We start from the raw sequence: 21,018 nt of genomic DNA on the forward strand, positions 1-21,018 counted from the left end.
TTCCTTGTAGTCACGTTTTGGTCTGCCATTGTCACTGCAGTCAGTATTATTAATACCATACATATGAGCAGTGCAGGATAGCAGTTGGTGCTACCTTACATGAGATGCCATGTCCTGTTGACAGACACATTCCTCTATTGCCCTTAGGAAAGAGGCAGCAATCACAACCATTGGTCTTACGCTTCTTTCTGGAAATGATGATGAATAGCTGAGCCTTTGGAGTGTGCAGCTCTTCCTAAACTGCCAGTGAGGCTGGTGCTGTGCCTGCAACACAAGAATCAGGGTGTCAGTAGGACTCAGATTCAAAATTCACAAAAGGAGATGCAAAGGTGGAGTAAAAGGTCTGAGTTTCTTGCCAAAGGACACTGGGTACTAGAGATGTTTACACAACTGGACAAGCAGCAGAGAGATCAGCTGGGTGCTAGACATGTTTACAGAACTAAATCACTTCCACAGTAGGCAGTGGAGTACGTAGCCTGCTAGATACAGGTAGGTCCCTCCATTCCCCTTCAGGGATCAGAGGTGCTTTGTTGTTGTTCTGCTATGTTCCCTTAATATTATTCCAGTTATCTCTGGAAAATCTCATGGTTTTTGTGAGATGCTGGCATAACTGTTTCTCTGTCTTCAGCAATACAAAGATCTTTGCTTTGGAATAAAATCTCACTGCTTTTTGTCTTGGTGCCATGAGTCTGCATCAATCTTGGAGGATTGTGCATTTTACTTTTCCCATTACTAAAAGAAAAATAAGACTGTAGCTACACCAAGAATTTTGCTGTCTGATAGCAGCTCTGCCTTTCAGAAGCAAGCTGTGCAAAAATGGCGCTTTTCATCCTGGACAATCCCCCTTTGCCTTCCCTGAGATGATGCAAATCTGCCATAAAGCCAGAGGCTTTTGGGGTACTGCTGCACCTATAAAGCATCTTGGAATATGGTGGCTGGGAATTGTGCAGTTCTGAATGTTGCATTAATGAGGTGAGATATAGGTGAAACTGGGAGGTCATCATTCTGAGATGTCCTTGTTTTTGCAAGCTTAAGTAATTTATGCTGTTACGTTCACAGAGGTTTCTGAGATAAAGTCTCTAAAAAACACTGATAGCAAGTCCTTTGCTGTGTAACACTGACAATGTATCTTCTCTTTACCTTTATAAAGAACCTGGAGTTGTATTATAAACCCACAAGATGAAGTTGTTCTTGTCATCCAAAGCCTGAGGTGACAGTACCCTTGCACTGTACATTTCATATCTATTAAGTGGAAATTTTCATAGTTGTAGAATATGGGGTGGCAAACAGATTCTATAGGTGACTGCATGCAGGTGTAAAGCCAAGACATTTGCAGAATTTGCTTATTACAAATACAGTCCAGGACATGAATAGCTTTGTACCAACAAATACTGATTCAAGGCACAGAAACATACGGAGGAGCAAAAGAAGGCACCTGCTTGTCATGTGATTGCTATAAAAAATTATGGTGCTGTTTTCTTCAACCTGATGCTTTGCTGATGGGTTGGTTTTAAGTGAATCGTTGTCTTGCCATAGGCTTAATGAGTGAATGGGTCAAAGGTGGGAATTTAATTTCAAGGACTAAATTGAGCAGAAAATCCTTGAGACCACAGACAACATCGTAGTCTAAGGTCCAGATGAAAACATACACTTTGGATTGTGATTAGGACTTCAGCCTTAGGGACAGAATAGACCTGGCAAAGAGAATTGACCAGGTTTTCTTATTTGTTTTCTTTTTTTAGGTTCTGGGAGGAATTAAAGTTGTGTTAATGCCTTTCAAGGAGAGAATTTTCTGGCAAGAGGATTTGGTTCACCTCCTCCTTTTAGGAGCGGGAGAGGCAGCTGCCCTTTCAAGCATGGAAAGAAAGAACAAAGAATGTGAAGTTCGTGACATGATGCTGAGCAGGGGGCTCCATCCCCTTTGTTCTAGATGTAGGTAACACACTGGTTTCTCTAATCATTTGCAAATGTTCAGATTCATCTGCCCACCTCTGAGCAGGTCCCCTCAGGCTCTCTTTCTAGTCAAAGGAGGGAAGAGGCATGGCTGCAGACTGCTTTCCCTCTTCTCGATGTATGCAGTTGAAAGAGTTCAAATTGGCCTGCTCTATATAGAAGGAAAGGCAGGATGAGTGATAAAGAAAAGCTGGGATGAATGATAATATCTGCTGGGGTTTTTTACATCAGCAACACCTAAAGTTAGGTGATACGAAGCTTGCACAAGAGATTGTACATTGTTCAAGGCAAAAAAAGAACTTTCAGTTTTTTATGAGTGAGACCAATTTGTTTAAAGTGCATTTTGCTCTCCATTATAGCTGAATTGTGTGCAGGGTGTCTAGATTTCAGCGGCAGTGCTCTGCTCTCCTCAGTCTGATGTTGCTAACAATAAGCATCTTCTTTTGTGCATGACATCTCCCAGGGAAGCATAGAGTCATATCACAGGCTTCTGGGCCTCATTTTTATATAATTAACTGTTTTGACACCTGAAATGTTGCAATTAAGCTTTCATGTGTAAAGCAGGAGCATATGCCACTGTCAAATGAATGTGAATGAGACAAGTCAGGCATTTCATGTTAATTTCACTTTACTGTGATTAACTCTCTTGTTAGTGGTGACCATACACATAAACTATTGGTGGTGACTATCACTTGCAAACAAACCTGACAGTTTCTTGATAAGGTTGGATACAGTGCTGTGCTCTAACGACTTGATGTATGTTAAAGATAGGAGTCAGTTCTGTCCAGCATAATGAATCTCAGTGATAAAGATATTTTCACTCAGAGACTTCCTACTCCTGGTCTGTAACGTACATCTGAGTTGGCATTGGAGAGGCAGAAAATGTGTGCTAACATCCTTTGCTTTTATAAGAATGCTAAAGAGTAGATTACAAATTCACAGTGTCTCCTAATACAGTAGGACTCTACAAGGGGTCATGGCATGGGCTGAGACATTGGCCCACAATCACCCATGCTATATAATTGTTAAACTGTCCCTGAAACAAGTTTACCCATGCCAACATGCCCATGCAGTTTGGGTGTTGACAGAACAAGCAACATGAAGACCTGGGATGTGGCCTTCAAAACTGTTTGCCCATTGCTCTGGCCCTCAGCTGGTTCAGCTGCTAATTGTAATGCTGCCTTCTGTGAGTCTTCTGTTGAGTGGACTTAATGTCTGGTGGTCATTTAAGGAAAATGAGAACCATATGAGATCCATCCTGAGTCTTGCTTGGCCTCCTCTTCCTCTTCCTCCTTTCTCTTTTCTCTTCCCTCTTCCTCCTTTCTCTTTTCTCTTCCCTCTTCCTCTTCTTCTCTTTTCCCTTCCCTTCCCTTCCTCTTCTTCTCCCTTCCCTTCCCTTCCCTTCCCTTCCCTTCCCTTCCCTTCCCTTCCCTTCCCTTCCCTTCCCTTCCCTTCCCTTCCCTTCCCTTCCCTTCCCTTCCCTTCCCTTCCCTTCCCTTCCCTTCCCTTCCCTTCCCTTCCCTTCCCTTCCCTTCCCTTCCCTGTGATGGTAACACATAACCCCTTCCCTTCCCTGTGATGGCAACACATAACCCCTTCCCTTCCCTTCCCTTCCCTTCCCTTCCCTTCCCTTCCCTTCCCTTCCCCTTCCCTTCCCTTCCCTTCCCTTCCCTTCCCTTCCCTTCCCTTCCCTTCCCTGTGATGGCAACACATAACTGTCAAGTGAAATCTTGATTGCAGGGTCATTTTCTCTGGTTGAAATTTCAGGCAGGAATTCAATTCACCTTTTCAGCATCTTATTTTTGGGCTGGCAACTAGAAAATAATTACACTTAAAAACTGCACAGATTGGAGCTGGAAGCAATGAGATAATAAAGCCCCATAATACCAGCTGTATAGCTGCCTCCAGGCTAGAGGCGCACTTTGAGTTATGCCATTTAGGAGCTGTCTCCATCAAACACTGAAGTCAACAGAAGCCTTTGATTTCTTCTCAGTAGCTGTTGGATCAGATTGCTGTAGTCTCCTTTCAAAGTCTAAGAACAAGGGGGCAAAACACAAGTTTAATGAGCTACATTGTATAGATAGAATAATACCACTTTAAGAAGAACCATTCCCTTTGCAGGAACATCAGATTTGCAGGGGGTAAGAGTTCAGGGGACTTCGATTACTACAATAACAATTAACAGTGTAGTTTGCATGCAAGGTGCTTGAAGTTAAAAAGGTATTTTACACACATCTAAAACTTCACAGTGATGTGAGATGTATCTGCTGTATATATGTGCAACACACCAATCATTTGGCAAAAAATTACCCAAAAATTCAGTTGTATGAATTGGTTAAAGCATTAGTTAAAGCATTTCCCATTCCCTTCTCAAAGCCAGTCACACAGGGGTCAGGCTGTTCTGCCAGGAAAATGTCCTAAGAGGAATATTTTATTTTACCTTTGTCAGCACTTAGGAGAGGATTTTGCTCAAGTCACCTCTGTATATTTTATTCATTAGGGCATGATCCCAAAAAGCTATAGTAACCCTCTGCTTGTAATGATTTTGTGCAGTCTGAGGGTGATGAGTACTTGTGAGGACGTGCAAGGGACCTCACAGGGTTAGGTCCTTACTTAGGCCATCTGTGTTCATATACCTGATTTCTTTTCTGAGTTAAAAAATGGGACAGGTTAATTCTTTGAGAAAAGGTGCTGAAACTGTGCTAATCAAAGCATCCTAAAGGTGCAGGATGAATGATGAATCTTCTTGGTTTATCTAATTAAAAGCAGTTCTAACTTTATTTTAATATAGGTTTGTGTATTTAGTATTAAAGATATTGGAGATGGAAAAGGAAGAAACAATCCTGCACAGCCTTTCACAGGAAGGGCTTAATTTATTCTTGCCTGCTGATTTTGATGCTCTGTCTCGGTGCTATCGAATTTTAACTGTTTATTAGCTTGTGGAAAGATTTACCGTATTTCATTCCTTCTGAGGGAAATAAAAACTTTTCATCCCTCTTTGGGGATTTGGTAATCAAGGAATAGAAAACTGTGTTACAGAGCTGAAGTTAATGAGAGCTAATTCTGTTCCTTGTGGACCAGAGACGCCCCATGTTCCCTGCAGAGGGAACAGGGAGAAAGCTGCTTCTTCCACTCTACCATCCTGAGGCTTAAGCAGTTAATCTGTAGCATGGGTTTGCAGGTTGGAACCTGTTACTCCTCAAGTGAAAAGAATTCTCTTAATACTATAGTTACGATTCCCTCTGATTCTCCACAATGTCAGTGGATTCAAGGATAGATAGGAAGATAATATTCCAGTTATCTGAACGTGATGCTGCGGCATGAAATGGCGAGGTGCCACCAACTGCACGGAGGGATCATATTTTTTTCTGTCTAAGCATTTTTAATGCAGTGCCCAGGCACCTTGGAGATAAATTCATCATAATCAATTCCACTTTTAAAGGGGTGGAAAGCTCTCATTCAATTTTTCATTTCAAACCACTCTTTGTGGTTCCTCTGCCTCAGTGGTCGTCTTTCAGAAGCAACGGTGATGGGTTGTGCTCCAAGATTCATTACTAAAGAAGTTGTGTGTGTGAAATTGATGGGTCTTGCATTATACTATCAAGGTGACTTGTTTCACTGGACTACTTTGCTATCCTATCCATTAGCAGAAAGTACTCTTCATTAGTAAAAAATCCAATCGGCAGACTGCATAATTGCCACTTCTGTCTTACTTAATGGAAGGAATCTTGTACTGCATGTTTTCAGCTACGTGCAACAACCTTCACATTAAAATGCAACAAATTAAGCAGAGTTATTACAAAAGCCGTTTTTTTTTTTTTTACTAACAGTTACAGACTGCAAAGTTTATATGGCTTGCTTTGGACTGAAAATTTCAATTAGAGGTTGAACTATATATAACAAAGAAGCCTAAATAACTGAGAATTAAAGCTCCTTCTGAATGTGTAGCTTGTGCATATTCACCAGGCTTGAAGAGTTGATGTCATGGCTGTCTTTAGAAGACATCAGAAGTATGCACACATTCTGCTGCCATTTTGACACCTGAACATTTTAGAAGACAGTTATTCTAGTCAACATGTGGCTGTGGAGTTGTGGGGTTTTTATTGTGATCCCATTATTTGAGCTCACATTTCCTGGCCATTGCCCTTGTGGCTTTCTCCACAGTCTGAAAGACCAGAAGGGCAGGGTGTCACCTGTGCTACCTTCTGTGTGTCACCCATGGTAGATACCAGAGCAGTATTTTCTGGCATGGCAGTATAGAGATGTATGGCCATTATGTGGACTCTCTATCCTCGTGCCCTTCCTTTAGCTATCAGTGTGAATAGAAGGAGCAGGACTGATGCTTGAATTTAAGACAAAAATAGTCTTAGGTTTTATGAGGCTTCATATTTATCTTTGTCAGACATTTCCTTCCTCTTATTCATCTGAGGGCTTTGAGAACTAACAGTCCAACAGCATTGCTATTCTGAGGACATTCTGATATATGTCTTCAAATACACACCACACCTGTGGCCATACCAACTCTAGATTAGCCACCATCGTTTCCTTCATGACCTTTAAAGATGTCAGATGAGACTGTTTTTTTCCCCTGTTGCTTCATTTTGCGCTAGATGCAATTTCAGGTCCCAGAAGTAAAATCAGGCAGCACATTAATCAACTCTGCTTCCCAGTCTCTGCACTTCTGTCTTTCCATAGTTTATTTTTCTGTCTAATAAAACACAGATTTAAAAATAGGGGTATATTACCCTCTCAAAATGCATATGATTCTGGTATCAGCAGTGGAATAAGCTCATTTAGATGAAAGGAACTCTTTTCTTTCAGTGGACTGAAATGCCTTATCTGCCTCTGTTTGGATGACATTCAAGTGTTTGCCTCCTACGGTATATAGGACTGATGTTACATGCAAGGCATCTGCTCAGTGTATTTTCGATATGCTGCTGGAAAATATTTCCCTTAATAATTCTTCAGTGTATGCCTGTGCATGGATCACAAAAAGGAAAAGCTGCATTACTGAAATAAAACTACAGAAGGGTTTTAAATGTGCCCAGCTAACATATGAAACGGCTATCTCTGCAGCTGGAAGGGAGGAAAAAGCATGTCTGAACCACCTCTTGTTTATTCTTCTCTGATGTCAGTGACCAGAATGCTTTATGAGCATGGTTTTATAGTGAGATGTATAGCCCTCATCTTAATAATATACTTCATGTAAAACACACAACAGTGCAATGTAGGAAGTGTATTTGGAAAGCAAGAAAGTGTGCTTGCTTTGTGTGCCAAGAAAATTTAAATCAAATTTATTAGTTGGTGGCACAGTTAATTTAATAGTAGATAATTTTAGAATTACTGGCATACAAAAGTTGCCATAAGATTAGACTGAAAATTAATGAAATCAGCAATTCATCTAATTCCTTTTATTTCATAGAATAGAGAAACATTTCCTCAAACTTCTAAGTGAAGTTATTTTTCTGCTGCAGTTCAGTTGTGTAAAACCCACATATCACATTAAAAAGAAATAGAAAATGGTATAGCAATGCTTTATTTTCTTCTGGAGAAAACAATGTTGTCATGTAATTGCTTTTTTCCTGAGCTCTTTCACTTGACCCTGGTTGCTTATTATAAAGTTTTAGAAGCCACAGCATAGGGTTTATCGACCCCTGCTTGTTGCCCATTTGTTTTGAGTTACTGAGCACTGTAAGGCTTGGAAAGATTAGTGTAAAAATTATAATTTGGTCCCGCTTGTTAGAAATGGATGTGGAAAAAGTGTTAGCAGAAAATGTCCTCTTTTTCAGCGTTTATTATAAAAGCCTGAAGGACTGCAGTACCTCAAGCAGCTCAGCATTAACTTGTTCAGTTCTGGAAAGTGTGCCTTTGGATGGGCCAGGCTGATGATTGGTCATATGAGGCAAAACAAGGAAAACTGTTGGAGGGAAGCAGTTTATAAAAGCTTCAGCTGAGACTACTTTTCCCCCCACATATAGCCTTTCCAGTCCCCTAAGCAGGAGTGTTGAGATTATTAATTGGGAACCAAAACCCAACTACATCTTTTCAGGTTGCTGGCCCAAGCTCCTTTAACACAGGGTCCAATGCAGAGCTCTGTCACATCTCATGGCATCCACCACCTCCTGATACTGCTGTACTATTCTGTAATAAAAAGTTGCTACCATAATTTTTCCTTCTGAGCTTACAGACTAGTATATTACCCACGGCCCATAAGCCAGGTGTCAAGCTTGGCTGCCTTCAGCTTGAAGAGACTGATCACAAACATTCATATCCTGAGAAGGTCAAAACATTCGAGTATTACATATGAATTTAGACCACTGCCATAAATAATCTGGTGTATACATAAAGTAAAAAATGATGTAGTCATCAACATTCTTTTACTGAGTAAAATGAAAAGTCATCCAAAATAAATGTGAAAAATCAAACAGATGCATTAGACTTTTACAGTTTTACTGGTGCAAAAAGCCATGAGTGTTTGTGCCTTCTGTCTGCTGCTCATGTAGAGAAGGAGCAGTGGAACGTACCTTGCAAGATTACTTCAAATGCTGAACTCAGGACAGCTTTTATCTGAGGAGTCATGTTTGAAGAAATCAGGAAGCTCTTTTTATAGGGATTTAGTTTCAGGTGTAAATTACAGAAAGAGAAGGGTTTGCACGGTATGTGAAACCAGTATCTAACGTAAGTGATGTATAGGTCAATCCCTCTGTTCAAGGAATGAATGACTAAAAAATGTCTTCCTAAAATAACTAGCACACACCACTAAAGCTCTTCCATAACTATTTTTAGATTTATTTAATTTTAAATAGAATAAATTTATTAATTTCAAAATTTAACTAAAGCAATTTACTCCATATAATTCAGAAGCTGAGTTTTATACTTTTATAAAGCCATAAAAGCATGGAAATAGAATACATACACAACATTTTCCAAGTTATTTTTACTTGAACTTAGCAAATACAAGCATTTTTTCCTATCAAAAATGGCATGTGTATTTGCTTCTAAAGGAAGATAAAGAAAGATGAAATGCATAAAGAAAGATGAAATGTATAAAGAAAACTTACTGTGTACTTCAACTGGACTGTATACTTTAATTCCAAATACATCAAATTATGATGTACAAAGAAATACTGAGGCGAGGAGGGAGAATTACATACTGTATGTACATGGAGTCTAAGAATTTGTATAGCTTTTTCTACTCTCCTAGTTACACAAAAGACACTGTGAATTAACTTGATGTCCGCTTGAAAGGATTAATTCAGAAATACAGTATCTTAGAAGGATGGAAATCCCTGGAATACATTTCTAAAAGCTTCTCAAACTGTAAGAAAAGGTAACTTAAGGTCTGTAATTTTAGATGTAAATATTTATTTTAAAACCAGAAGATGCTAGGCTGCTACTAGCATTTGTTCATTGAAAATATCAGTAGATGGTTTTGTAACTTTGCTTGATAAACTACTCAGTAGTGACCTGAACTGTCAGTTTTCTGTCGTAGACTATTACCCACTAATTCAAATGAACAAGTTTACTATGTTCAGGAAAATGAGGCTGCACTTCCACCTTCACTTGGTAGGTCATACTTCCAGCATTTCAGACATGGGTCTCTATTCCTAGCCCTTTTATTTTAGCATGTCCTTAGCAAGTGACATTATGCAGTGAGTGAATGGTTATATTTTTCCCTTTTACATATGTTTTCTTTGTGACTGAAACCCCATTTTATTTAGTCAAACATATTGCACTTTGCAGATAGCAATTTTTACTGCACCCTGTATACAAGGGTAGTAAGTCTTAACAGTGGAGGTGAAGACTTTAGTGGAACAATTAGCAGTAGTTGTATCTCCAGTTATCCACTAAAGGTCCATTAAGTCCCAGTTCTGTGGTTACTATACACCATTTCAAGTTACCAAAGGTGGCCCCGTGTGACAGCTTTGCCCACAGTTTGCAAGGGGAGCTGAAGAAATGACTGTGTGATAGGCTTTCCCTGTGTCTTCCCCTGACTTCTGTTAATACCTCTTATTTTTTTTTCAGTTAATGTGGGAAATGTAATTGGAGTATATAAAGACACAACAGCTGCAGAAACAAGAGGTTGATTCCCATAATGGCTGCAAACCCCTCCATGCAGTATGTATAAACAGGCCCAGTTTCTGAGCTCTAATTAACTTTATTAATGTTTGGTGCAGGAAGTACAAAGGCAACTTCAACAAGGATATAAAAAGCACTGGAGCATTGAAACACTGGTTTCATGTAACTGACTCTTGTTGAAAGATGTATTTTTCAAGCATTTTGTAAAGGAAAATAGAGTAATTTAGAAGAAAGATACTAGATACACTCTTATAATAAGGAAGCTTTAAATAATGGAGCAAAGATACTAATAATAGCTTTCTACTTGGTAACATAGGTAGCAATTCTTTATGAAGTGCAATTAATAAATACGATAGTGAACACATAATGTACAATGACAGGGCAATAAAAGAGATGCAATTACATGCAAAATTCCTATTGTGCCAGCAAATAGGACTTTGTGGGCTACTGGAAAATGAGTTTGTGAAAAACCAATTGTTAAAACTTTTTTCATTACATGTTACTTTTATAGAAGCATACTAACTCACATGTAAAAGATAAAATATTAACTGGTAAATAACCATAAAGACATTTTCTCCCACTATGGACACAATTGCAAAACCTTGCAATCACAGAAATTATATATATTATTTTGATATAATATTCGTAACTAAGCTTAAAAGCAGTGTTATATTAATCACACATAAAGTATATTATTTGTATAGATTGTTTGTTTACTGTGCATGGATTTCTATTTTGTAAACACATAGAAGCTTTGGTGCTCTCCAATGAACTCAAACTGGAATATGCTGATTTATGATATGTATTTCCTATTACTATAACTGCAGTGGATGCTATAATACTACTTTTTAGGTGCTAAAACTTTTTAAGTATAGAAATTGGAGTAGAAAATAAAGGAATACCTTTTCTGTTATTTACTGACCCTTATTTCCAGGCATAATGATTAAACAATATTTAAAAGATATTCTTATTTTGTGAAGCTCTCAAAACATGCGGTCAGCAGCTTGTCCATGAAAGGGATTGTGCCTTGGAATAATTTAGGATCTGTTTTTTTCCGATATTTTTGTATGCTAAGTAGGTGAAAACATAAAAATCATCTTGCAGTTATGCAAAACTATAGTATATTTTGTAAAGCCTTGCAAACAAACAGCTTAGAAATAGATCATTCAGCCATAGAGAACTTAGGAACTCAGAAGTATGTGATGTCAACAATAGAAAATGAGTGTATCTTTGAAGATGTAGTCTCTTATAGCCTGGTTTTAAGCTCTGAGTTAATCCTTTATATGTTTATTCTATAGCGCTCGCAGTCTTGCCAGAAGGGCTTCTACTTCTGGAATGTCTTCTCCCTTAGAAGGAGATACCATATGACCTGTTTTCTTTTCTTTATTGTCTTCTCCATGACAGGCTTCCTTTTTCCCAACAGGCTTATTCCACACCGCAGAACTTGTTACAACATCATAAGTAGCTTCTTTGGTAACTGGGCTTCTTGTCAGGTTTAAACTGATACTGTGGTGCGAACATGATTTTTCTAGTTGTCCTTTCTGGTTCTCTGCAGAAGACAAACCAAACAAACATTGTTTCACTATTAAAATACTTAGTTTCACTATTCTGTAATATAAAAAGACCTCTTGATCAGACAAAATTTTACACACAGATGAGGAACTAGAAGAAGTAATGATAGCCAAGGAGACAGAGAGGAGCAGACTTTGGCCTCTTCAGGAATCTGCTTAGTAAGGTTCCATGGGATATAGCTCTAGGGGGCAGGGGGCCCAAGACTCTTGGTTGATATTCAACGATCACCTGCTACAAGCTCAGGAGTGTTCTGTCCTGATTAGAAGGAAGTGCAGCAGGAGGGCCAGGAGACCTCCTTGAGTGGAAAAGGAGCTGCTGAGGAAAATTTGAAGGAAAAAAGAGGTTTATAAAAGGTGGAAGCAAGGACAGGGGGCCTGGGAAGAGTACAGGGGTGTTGTCCGGGAAGCCAGGGACCAGGTTAGGAAGCACTAAGGCCCAATTAGAATTAAACTTGGCTAGGGATTTTAAAGATAGCAGGAAGGGATTCTACAGGTACATAGCAAATAAAAAATAGACTAGGGACAACGCAGGCCCCCTCAGGAAGCTCTCAGGTGAACTAGCTGCACAGGATTTGGAGAAGGCTGAGGTTCTGAATGACTTCTTTGCCCTGGTCTTCACTGGCAAAGGCTCTGACCGCACCACCCAAGTCTTGGAAGGCAGAAGCAGGGACGATGAGAATGAAGACCCTAGGCCCACTGTAGGAGAGGATCTGGCTCGAGCATCTTAAGAACCTGAATGTGCACAAGTCCATGGGACCTGATGAAATCCATCCGCGGGTCCTGAAGGAGCTGGTGAATGAAGTTGGTAAGACGCTGGCCATCAAAGCTGAAAAATCATGGCAGTCAGGTGAAGCTCCCAACGACTGGAAAAAGGGAACTATAACCCCCATTTTCAAGAAGGGGAAAATGGATGACCCAGGGAATTACAGACCAGTCAGTCTCACCTCTGTGCCTGGCAAAATCTTGGAGCAGATTCTCCTGGAAGGCATGCTAAGGCACATGAAAAACAACAAGGTGCTTGGTGACAGCCAGCATGGCTTCACCAAGGGGAAATCCTGCCTGACCAATTTGGTGGCCTTCTATGATGGGGCTACAGAACTGATGGACAGTGGTAGAGCAGTTGATGTCATCTACCTGGACTTGTGCAAAGCGTTCGACACTGTCCCACATGACATCCTTGTCTCTAAATTGGAGAGACATCAATTTGATAGGTGGACCACTTGGTGGATAAAGAACTGGCTGGATGGCTGCACACAAAGAGTTGTGGTCAATGGCTCAATGTCCAGCTGGAGACCAGTAATGAGTGGTGTCCCTCAGGGATCGGTGTTGGGACCGGTCTTGTTCAACATCTTTGTCAGTGACATGGACAGTGGGATTGAGTGCGCCCTCAGCAAGTTTGCCGATGACACCAAGCTGTGTGGTTTGGTTGATACGCTGGAGGGAAGGAATGCCATCCAGAGGCACCTTGACACGCTTGTGAGGTGGGCTGATGCCAACCTCATGAAGTTTAACCATGCCAAGTGCAAGGTCCTACACCTGGGTTGGAGCAATCCCAGACACAGCTACAGGTTGGGCAGAGAAGAGATTCAGAGCAGCCCTGCAGAGAAGGACTTGGGGGTGCTGGTCGATGAGAAAATGAACATGAGCCGGTAGCATGCGCTTGCAGCCCAGAAAGCCAACCGTATCCTGGGCTGCATCAAAAGGAGTGTGACCAGCAGGTCAAAGGAGCTGATCCTGCCCCTTTACTCTGCTCTTGTGAGACCTCACTTGAGAATATTATGTGCAGTTCTGGTGTCCTCAACATAAAAAGGACATGGAACTGTTGGAACAAGTCCAGAGGAGGGCCACGAGGATGATCAGGGGACTGGAGCACCTCCCATATGAAGATAGGCTGAGAAAGTTGGGGCTGTTCAGCCTGGAGAAGAGAAGGCTGCGTGGAGACCTCATAGCAGCCTTCCAGTATCTGAAGGGGGCCTACAGGGATGCTGGGAAGGGACTCTTCATAAGGGACTGCAGTGATAGGACAAGGGGTAATGGGTTCAAACTTAAACAGGGGAAGTTCAGATTGGATATAAGGAGGAAATTCTTTCCTGTTAGGGTGGTGAGGCCCTGGAATAGGTTGCCCAGGGAAGTTGTGAATGCTCCATCCCTGGCAGTGTTCAAGACCAGGTTGGACGAGGCCTTGGTTTAGTGTGAGGTGTCCCTGCCCATGGCAGGGGGGTTGGAACTTGTTGATCTTAAGGTCCTTTCCAACCCTAACTATTCTATGATTCTATAAGACAAAAAATATTATGAACTTCAAAAGCAGTAAGCTTGGTCTCTTGGAAGTGATTCAATCTTTACATAACTTCATTAGATTAGCATCCATATTTCCTACAATATCACAGCCAGAGCCTGAAAGGATCCTCTTTTCTTACTGGAATAAAGGGAAAAACAGTACTTGGCACCTCTCAGTGTCTTCCAAAGTTTTACCTGGTTAATTACATTTCCTACATATGTTTTATTTAATGTCCACATTTTAAAATGTGTTTTTTAAAGTATATGTTACACGTTTCTTTTTTTTGTTACCCTCCCCAGTCAAGTGGCTCTTCTCTAAACCAGCATTTGAGTGGTCCCTCTCATAGATCACAAACTTTTCTGAAACAAGTGTTCTCAGTATTCATGTAACCTTGAGCAAGGCTTGAAAATGGCTTCAACAAACTTGACATGACATTTAAAGTTTTTTGGTTATTCGTGGAAAGATGTTCCATCATCCCAATAGTAATGACTTTGGAGCACAGGCAGTCACTCATGACAGTGTGTTTTATGTGAGTGCTGAAAATTCCTACTGAAAACAGCTTGTACATTAAAAGGCAGCTGCTGAAGATATTTACTGCACTGTCATTCCCTGACCAGGGGCTCTCAGTGATGGATGTGGATTTTACACACTTTCTTGGACAATCTCAGCAAATTTTGTAAGTACGATCACCTTTTGGCAAGTGGAGGAAAATAAATACCTTCTTTCTATCATCTTCCAAATCAGATAAACAATTCTTAATTAAAATTTGATAAAAGCCAGATTTTGCACTTGGCTGAAAAATTTAATTTCTATTTTACACTATAGAAAATAATTTGACCCTGAAGATGCGGCAGCACACATTTCAGTTCTCCTGCCATCACAGGAGGCCAAAGATTGTTTATGAACACACCTTTCTAATTACAGGTAATAAACCCAGCATATATAATTAAAAATCCCTGGTATGTAAACTCTTGAATAGCCCATTCTACTTAAATGTTTATATTTATTGATGTTGAACACATATTTGTATGTTGATAAAAGCATGGTACCTGTATCAATATACAAAATACTAGTTGCATCATAGCCCTTTTTGTTTATATTCAATCTAGGGGCAGCAGGAAAAATATGTGGTATACTCTTAAACACCTTGTACTGCTCCACACACTGATTCAAAACGTGCATGCACTGGTGATTTGGTACCCTATCCCATTCCACTGCCATGACTCTGGATTGTTACCACACCTCCCTCAAATCTTATGCTATAGCAGTAAAATCAAAGAAAGAATTGCATTTTCAACCTATAATTGTTGAGGTGGGTGCTTTAAAGAAGCCAGTGCACTTTGCATATGAACTTAAAACTACAAGGGTGGAAGCTGCTACAGGTTAGCATGTAACTTTGATCACAACAATAGAAAAGCTGCACTTACTTAGTTCTGCGTGATAAAGGCTATAAAGCATATAGTTATTTACTTTCAAGAAAAGCACCAAGTTGAGATTAACTGACAAAATAAGCACAAGAATAAATAGCCAATAATATGTTCCTATTAGAAATTAAAACCTTTTGAACCATCAGAGCAATAAAGGTTTGGAATGCACATATATAGAAGTGAGAACAAAAAATCCTCATCAGTTATAAGTAGGAATTTGATCTATTTCTGAAGACAACATTTGATATAACTTCCTGCCACAGCAAAGAGATGGCTTATTGACATTGGCCACCATTTTAATTCTACATTTCTAGAACAAAGGTTCCCACAGACAATCCAAAAACCATATGAATACCAACAGACTTTTCCTAAACTACTTCAAACCATTACAGCATGGACATACACAAATTTGGTTTGTGCTTTTGGCAGGAAACTATATTTGAAACAAATTGTGGGGTAAAATAAATATATTTACACACACACCTTGGTTCAAATACACTTTTAAAGAACTGAATATATTAAAGTTATAGAAGGTTAATGGGAAAAGGGAAGGTTAAAAGGAAACTACTCATGGAAAGGCACTTCTACATGAAGTCTGGTTAAGAAGAAAGCTTACATTTCTGGAGATGCACTATTTGTCCACCTACTGTAGCAACGTGTACCTTTCAGCAGTAGCAAGACAAAAAAAAGCCAAACATTAAAAATTAGCGGAAAAAGACAGAAGTTATTAACTTGTTATATATATTGGAAGTAGTTGAGACAAGTTTCTAATGTTTGGTCATTTGTAGTAATCAAAACCTGCCATTGACATGTACCATAACAATCACTAGGCAGGTAAAAAAAAAAGCAAAATTTGAATTCATGTTCAAGTTTTCTAAATGCTGGAGTGAGAAGACATTTACCCATAATAGTTTTGACTTAAACAGTTTTGACTTTGATATTGAATTCTTGCAGGTACAGGTTACACAGAGATCACACTGTATAAAGTCTCCATATCTAGATTCTGTGACATTTGAATCTTTTTATTTCCCTTGTTCAATATCTAACACTTGTGCGTCCTTCAGACCTACTAAAATTCATTTTTTTTAGATACGACTTTCCTGAATGATGCTGTTAATCAAAATCATTTCAAAATCATATTCACATAACCTAGAGCCAAATAGCTGCTATCATCTAGATACAAGTCTTGAAATTACTTTGATTAACAGCAATACTCAGGAAATTCAGTTGAGAGAAAATTGTGCTTAATAGGTTTCCATAGTTTAAATGGTGTCCTAGCATAGAATAACTTATAACGATATGCTTATACTCTATTAAAGGCTGCACACTTTATATTCAGAAAAAGGAAATTGTGCACTAGCATGTGAACAAAGAAAAATCAGTAGTATAAGACCTGTCTGTTGTGAACTCCGGGAAGCAAAATATGATCAGTTGGAGATTTTTAAAACCTGCAAAACACTGTTATATACTACCTTTAATAGAGAACAGAAATGACTGCAAGATGCTCACTTGAGATATGGAATTTTTTAAAACAACAAATAAATATTTAAAATAAAAAGGACTTTGAAAAGCTTTATTTCATTGTGCAGTTTCTCAATAAAAGTCTAGATACTGAGGACATATTTAGTTTTTATGTAAATACTTGTACACTGATTGAAAAATAACCCTTGCAAATACAATAGAGGGAACTGCATTACATGACATTATATGCGTGTATTACATTCATATATCTCAATGTGGGTCATGACAAAGCCATAACATAAGAAATAACAATTGTAGTTACAACCTCATTAAACCTTTTACCGAGTTAACAGAGAAAACTGCTTAAACCCCTGGTGGAATACTTCTTATTTCTCTGACTTGTGCTCCACATGCTACACCATACTCCTGACTTTTTGTCTCTGTTTCCCTGTCTCTGATGCATTGAACTGAAAGTCAGAGAAAAGCTACACCACGACATTGCTGCTATGCTCATGTGTTTTCCCAGTAGGAAAACACATTTTCCTCATCAGGGGAAAAGAGCATGTGTTTTTGACAGCAGTTTTTTTTTTTGTTTGTTTGTTTTGTTTTTTTTTTTTGACAGTACTTTTGTTTCACACTGTCCAAATCAGTAGTTATATGGACAGATATATATATATATACATATATATATATGTAATAAATTAATTTTCCCCAAGGTGAAACTGTTTTGCCTGTGACAGTAATTGACAGTTCTCCCTGTATTTACCTTGGATCATGAGCTTTCCTGCTCCTGTTCTTCTTATTCTGCTCTCTGTCCTATCCCACCAAAAGAGGGACTGAATGAGCACCTGGGTGGGAGTTGGTCTGCTGCTTAAGACCCAACCCACCACAACAGCTTAGAGATAAGATGATTACGTCTGTCTTTTAGGATTCCTTATTTGAAATTTTCCAATTTAAAACCCTCACAAATTCTGAAAATTGTGATTTTGGATTTCCAGATTCCAAATTCTTGGCTTTTTACTATCAGAAGCACCAACAAGAATTAATTCTTGGTTTCCTCTCAAGTATGAAACGAGGGTCTTGTTTTCTGCACTGACCCCCTCACCCCCATTCCACTTACTCCTAAGATGCTGGACAGTTGCAAGCCCTGATATTTTTCAAGCACCCATGTTTCCTCAATGTCATTTATACAGCCCAAAGTTGGTCTTTTGAAATCCATTCCCAGACCTTGGCATTGGTGTTAGAATATAACAAGACATTTCTTAAAAGTTTGCCTTACCACCCAGAAGCAGAATTTAGAGAGAGATTGCTATAGATAGAGGATCCGTGTCTATTACATAATACCATTAATAAAAAATGGGATAGGTCCTTGATGGATACTATAACGGAAAATACTTTAAATACTTTCTATTGCCACTTTTTATTAGTTTCATATTTTTTCAACAATTTCTGTGACTGACAAGGGTAGGATTGAAGAATATCCCTGAAATGTTAAAGGAGTGCTGTGTATTGTTATGACTTATTTTAGTTATGCCCTGCAGCCCCAGCCCTAACATGGAGGAATCGCACCTGTACTTGAATGATCCTTGCTTGAAAAGTAATTTCTTACATCTTAGCATGTCATGCTAAATCTTGGCAACTTGACTAATCTAAAGCAGACAATAATGAGGCATGGAAAAGTGTTACTGATTTTCAGGACATTTAGAAAATATTTTTTATGCACACTTTATTGAAAAGTTGCTGCTATTCTTGAGTATTATTTAAAAAGACGTGAAACACAAGGAATAAACACTAACCAGTAAGTCCAGTTTAGATGAGACAAAGTTTTCAGATACAGTGAATATAGGTTTGTTTGTTGTTTTCAAAGGCAAGAGTAGAGGATGCCAGCACTAAAGTGAAGCTAGCACAGAGGATCCACAGAAACGAATTTCAAAAAAAAAAAAAAAATAATTAAAAACTGTCAGCAAACCACTCTGTGACAAGAGGAACTATGCTGGACCAGCTCCCCTTTAATCAGCGCTAAAGCAAAGCCTTTAAAAACTCTCTTAATCCCTTCCCCTCCTGCATCTTCTCAAAGACTACTTTTAAGTTCCTGTTGATCAGTCCATTCAATCTTTTTCCTATCTTTTCCAAATGTACTTTGCATTTGCATTGAGATGGGACCAATTTCTCTGTTTAATATATCCTCACCTCTAATATGGTAATTATTTTTGTTACAAGAAACGCAACTTTAAGTTACTGGGATTTAAATGAAAGTCTTGAGTGCCTGTCAAGATAAAAAGAGACTAGAAGCAATGACAGAAATCACCCAAGGTTTTTATGTAAGTGAGAGAAGAAACTTCTGAAGGTTTCTGACAGCTAACTCAGATTTAGGAGTTTGTTATTCTCCCTATTTCACTCTGATTACAGTGGAACTTCCATGTCTTCTCATGCACCTTTTCCAAAACGAAAGCACATTGGGAAGTTCCTAGGAAACTGCAAAATGGGAACTTCCAAAATACAAACCTATTTTGTGGTCATTATTGATTTTTATTTATTTTTTTTATTAAAATCATTTTCATAAAACATGGGATTTATGTGCAAGTCTCATTTCAAAATGGGTAAATATTTTGGCATAACTTTATTATTAATAAATAATGAAATGGTCTCCTTATTTATGTTGGGATAAAGGGGGTAAAAAGATAAATACTGATCTACATGGTTACCCAGTGGCAGTGGGTCTTCAGGAAGTGGCCAGAAATATTATGCAGCCCAGGCATTCATGGGATTTCTCCCAAATAGGATAAACATCAGCTTTTTCTCTTCTTTAAGTCAGGAAATGATCAAGAAATTACAAGAAACTGGAAGTCAACATATTTAGAAACACTGAAATTCCTGAAATGTGGTTTATGACTTTTTTACTTTGTTCACAAGTATACTGTAGCTTGCCATTCCAAATCCTCTTTAGAGATAAAAGAGAGTGAAAAATGATGACTGTATAAGTTGGTGATCTTTGACAAGATACATAGAGGTCCATAGTCTAAAGCTGACAATAATTTATGTAGATCCCATACACTAAACTGCCACTGATGCCTTTGAGCAGTAGACAAGTTTAGTCTCTAAACCTGTCTGCATAGCGTCTGCCTATAGGTGAATACTGCTTTCAAGGTAAACTTTGATAAAGAATTTCAGGGATATGCATAAAGACTGCTGCCATCAAAGGAAAGCTACTGGCAGCTGCAGTGGATAATGATAAGTAGTATGCTGATGAAGATAACCAAAATGGAAAGGAAACACATAATTTGTGCCTTCCTTTACCGTTTGTTGCTGGAAAAATCCCACAGTAGGAAGCCTCCTACCTCTGGAAAATAAAAATCCCAACAAGTCCAATCAACAAAGCAAGCCTTAAAGACTGACCTGATATTTATGAGATTGCACTCACTGCAGTTCTAAATAACATGGTCGTTTCTGTTTTGTATTTACTATTTAGCATGATCAGTTTAAAACCCCTCTATAACTATTTCTTGTAACTGCTTTAAGAGTTTAACGCCAAATTATTTCTTATCCAGTATTATTGATACAAGCTATTTGCTAGCTATTCTAATAACTGCTACAAACCTATACAATTTGTATTTCCTATTTTTTGGCCCAAACTTCCTTTCCCAGGTTTATATAAGCCAGAGTATTAGTAGGTTGCATTGCCTGAAGGTACGGCATGAATATCTTGTAATAACAGATCAAACCGATTGTTTTTCCCTCATCCTGTTGCAATTCTCTCCTGCAAATGTTTTCGGAAGAGAAATCCATCTGCAGACTCCTGCAAACATATCTGGGAGCAGCATAAAGATGAAAGGCTAGAGCTGAGAGCAAATTAGGTGGGTCTTAGTTTCAGCAGTTGAATAGAAACGTAATTTTCTCGTATTCCTGTAACAGGCACCAGACCAAAGTCCTGGGGCAGTTCTTGCCCATACAGGTCACAGTCACAGTGGATTGTTGTTCACTATTATCCAGAAGACTGCATGAATAGCACATTGCTCTCAGTTCCTCTCATTTTAAAACTTTTAAAAATAAGTCTCCAAAGGGAAGAGGGACAACAGAGAGCACTGCGTGCCGTTAATGATATGTCAGGTAAAAGTCTAGATATTTACTGACCTGGAAAAGGATTTATGATAACTCCAAATCCTAAGTAGATTGAGAAAAGATTTACACAACATTGATGTCAGCTTAAAGATATCTGTGCGTGTTTGTAGCGTGGGTGCTTCCCAACAGG

The 21,018-nt window shown here is 38.8% G+C and overlaps 1 protein-coding gene across 1 annotated transcript in view; it reads right to left on the bottom strand.

Moving 5' to 3' along the window:
* Window positions 1–9,392: 9,392 nt before the first annotated feature.
* DIAPH3 (diaphanous related formin 3) overlaps window positions 9,393–21,018 on the bottom strand; it is a 216,670-nt gene continuing 205,044 nt past the window's right edge. Inside the window, exon 28 of the mRNA XM_061354886.1 lies at window positions 9,393–11,581. Coding sequence (XP_061210870.1) covers window positions 11,325–11,581 — 257 coding nt within the window. The 3' untranslated portion in view covers window positions 9,393–11,324. The remainder of the gene's footprint in view (window positions 11,582–21,018) is intronic.

The sequence above is a fragment of the Neopsephotus bourkii genome, unplaced genomic scaffold (genome assembly GCF_033783945.1).
Source record: "Neopsephotus bourkii isolate Nb327-2 ecotype Australia unplaced genomic scaffold, CSIRO-AGI_Nbou_v1 NB_83, whole genome shotgun sequence".
Lineage (NCBI taxonomy): Eukaryota > Metazoa > Chordata > Aves > Psittaciformes > Psittacidae > Neopsephotus > Neopsephotus bourkii.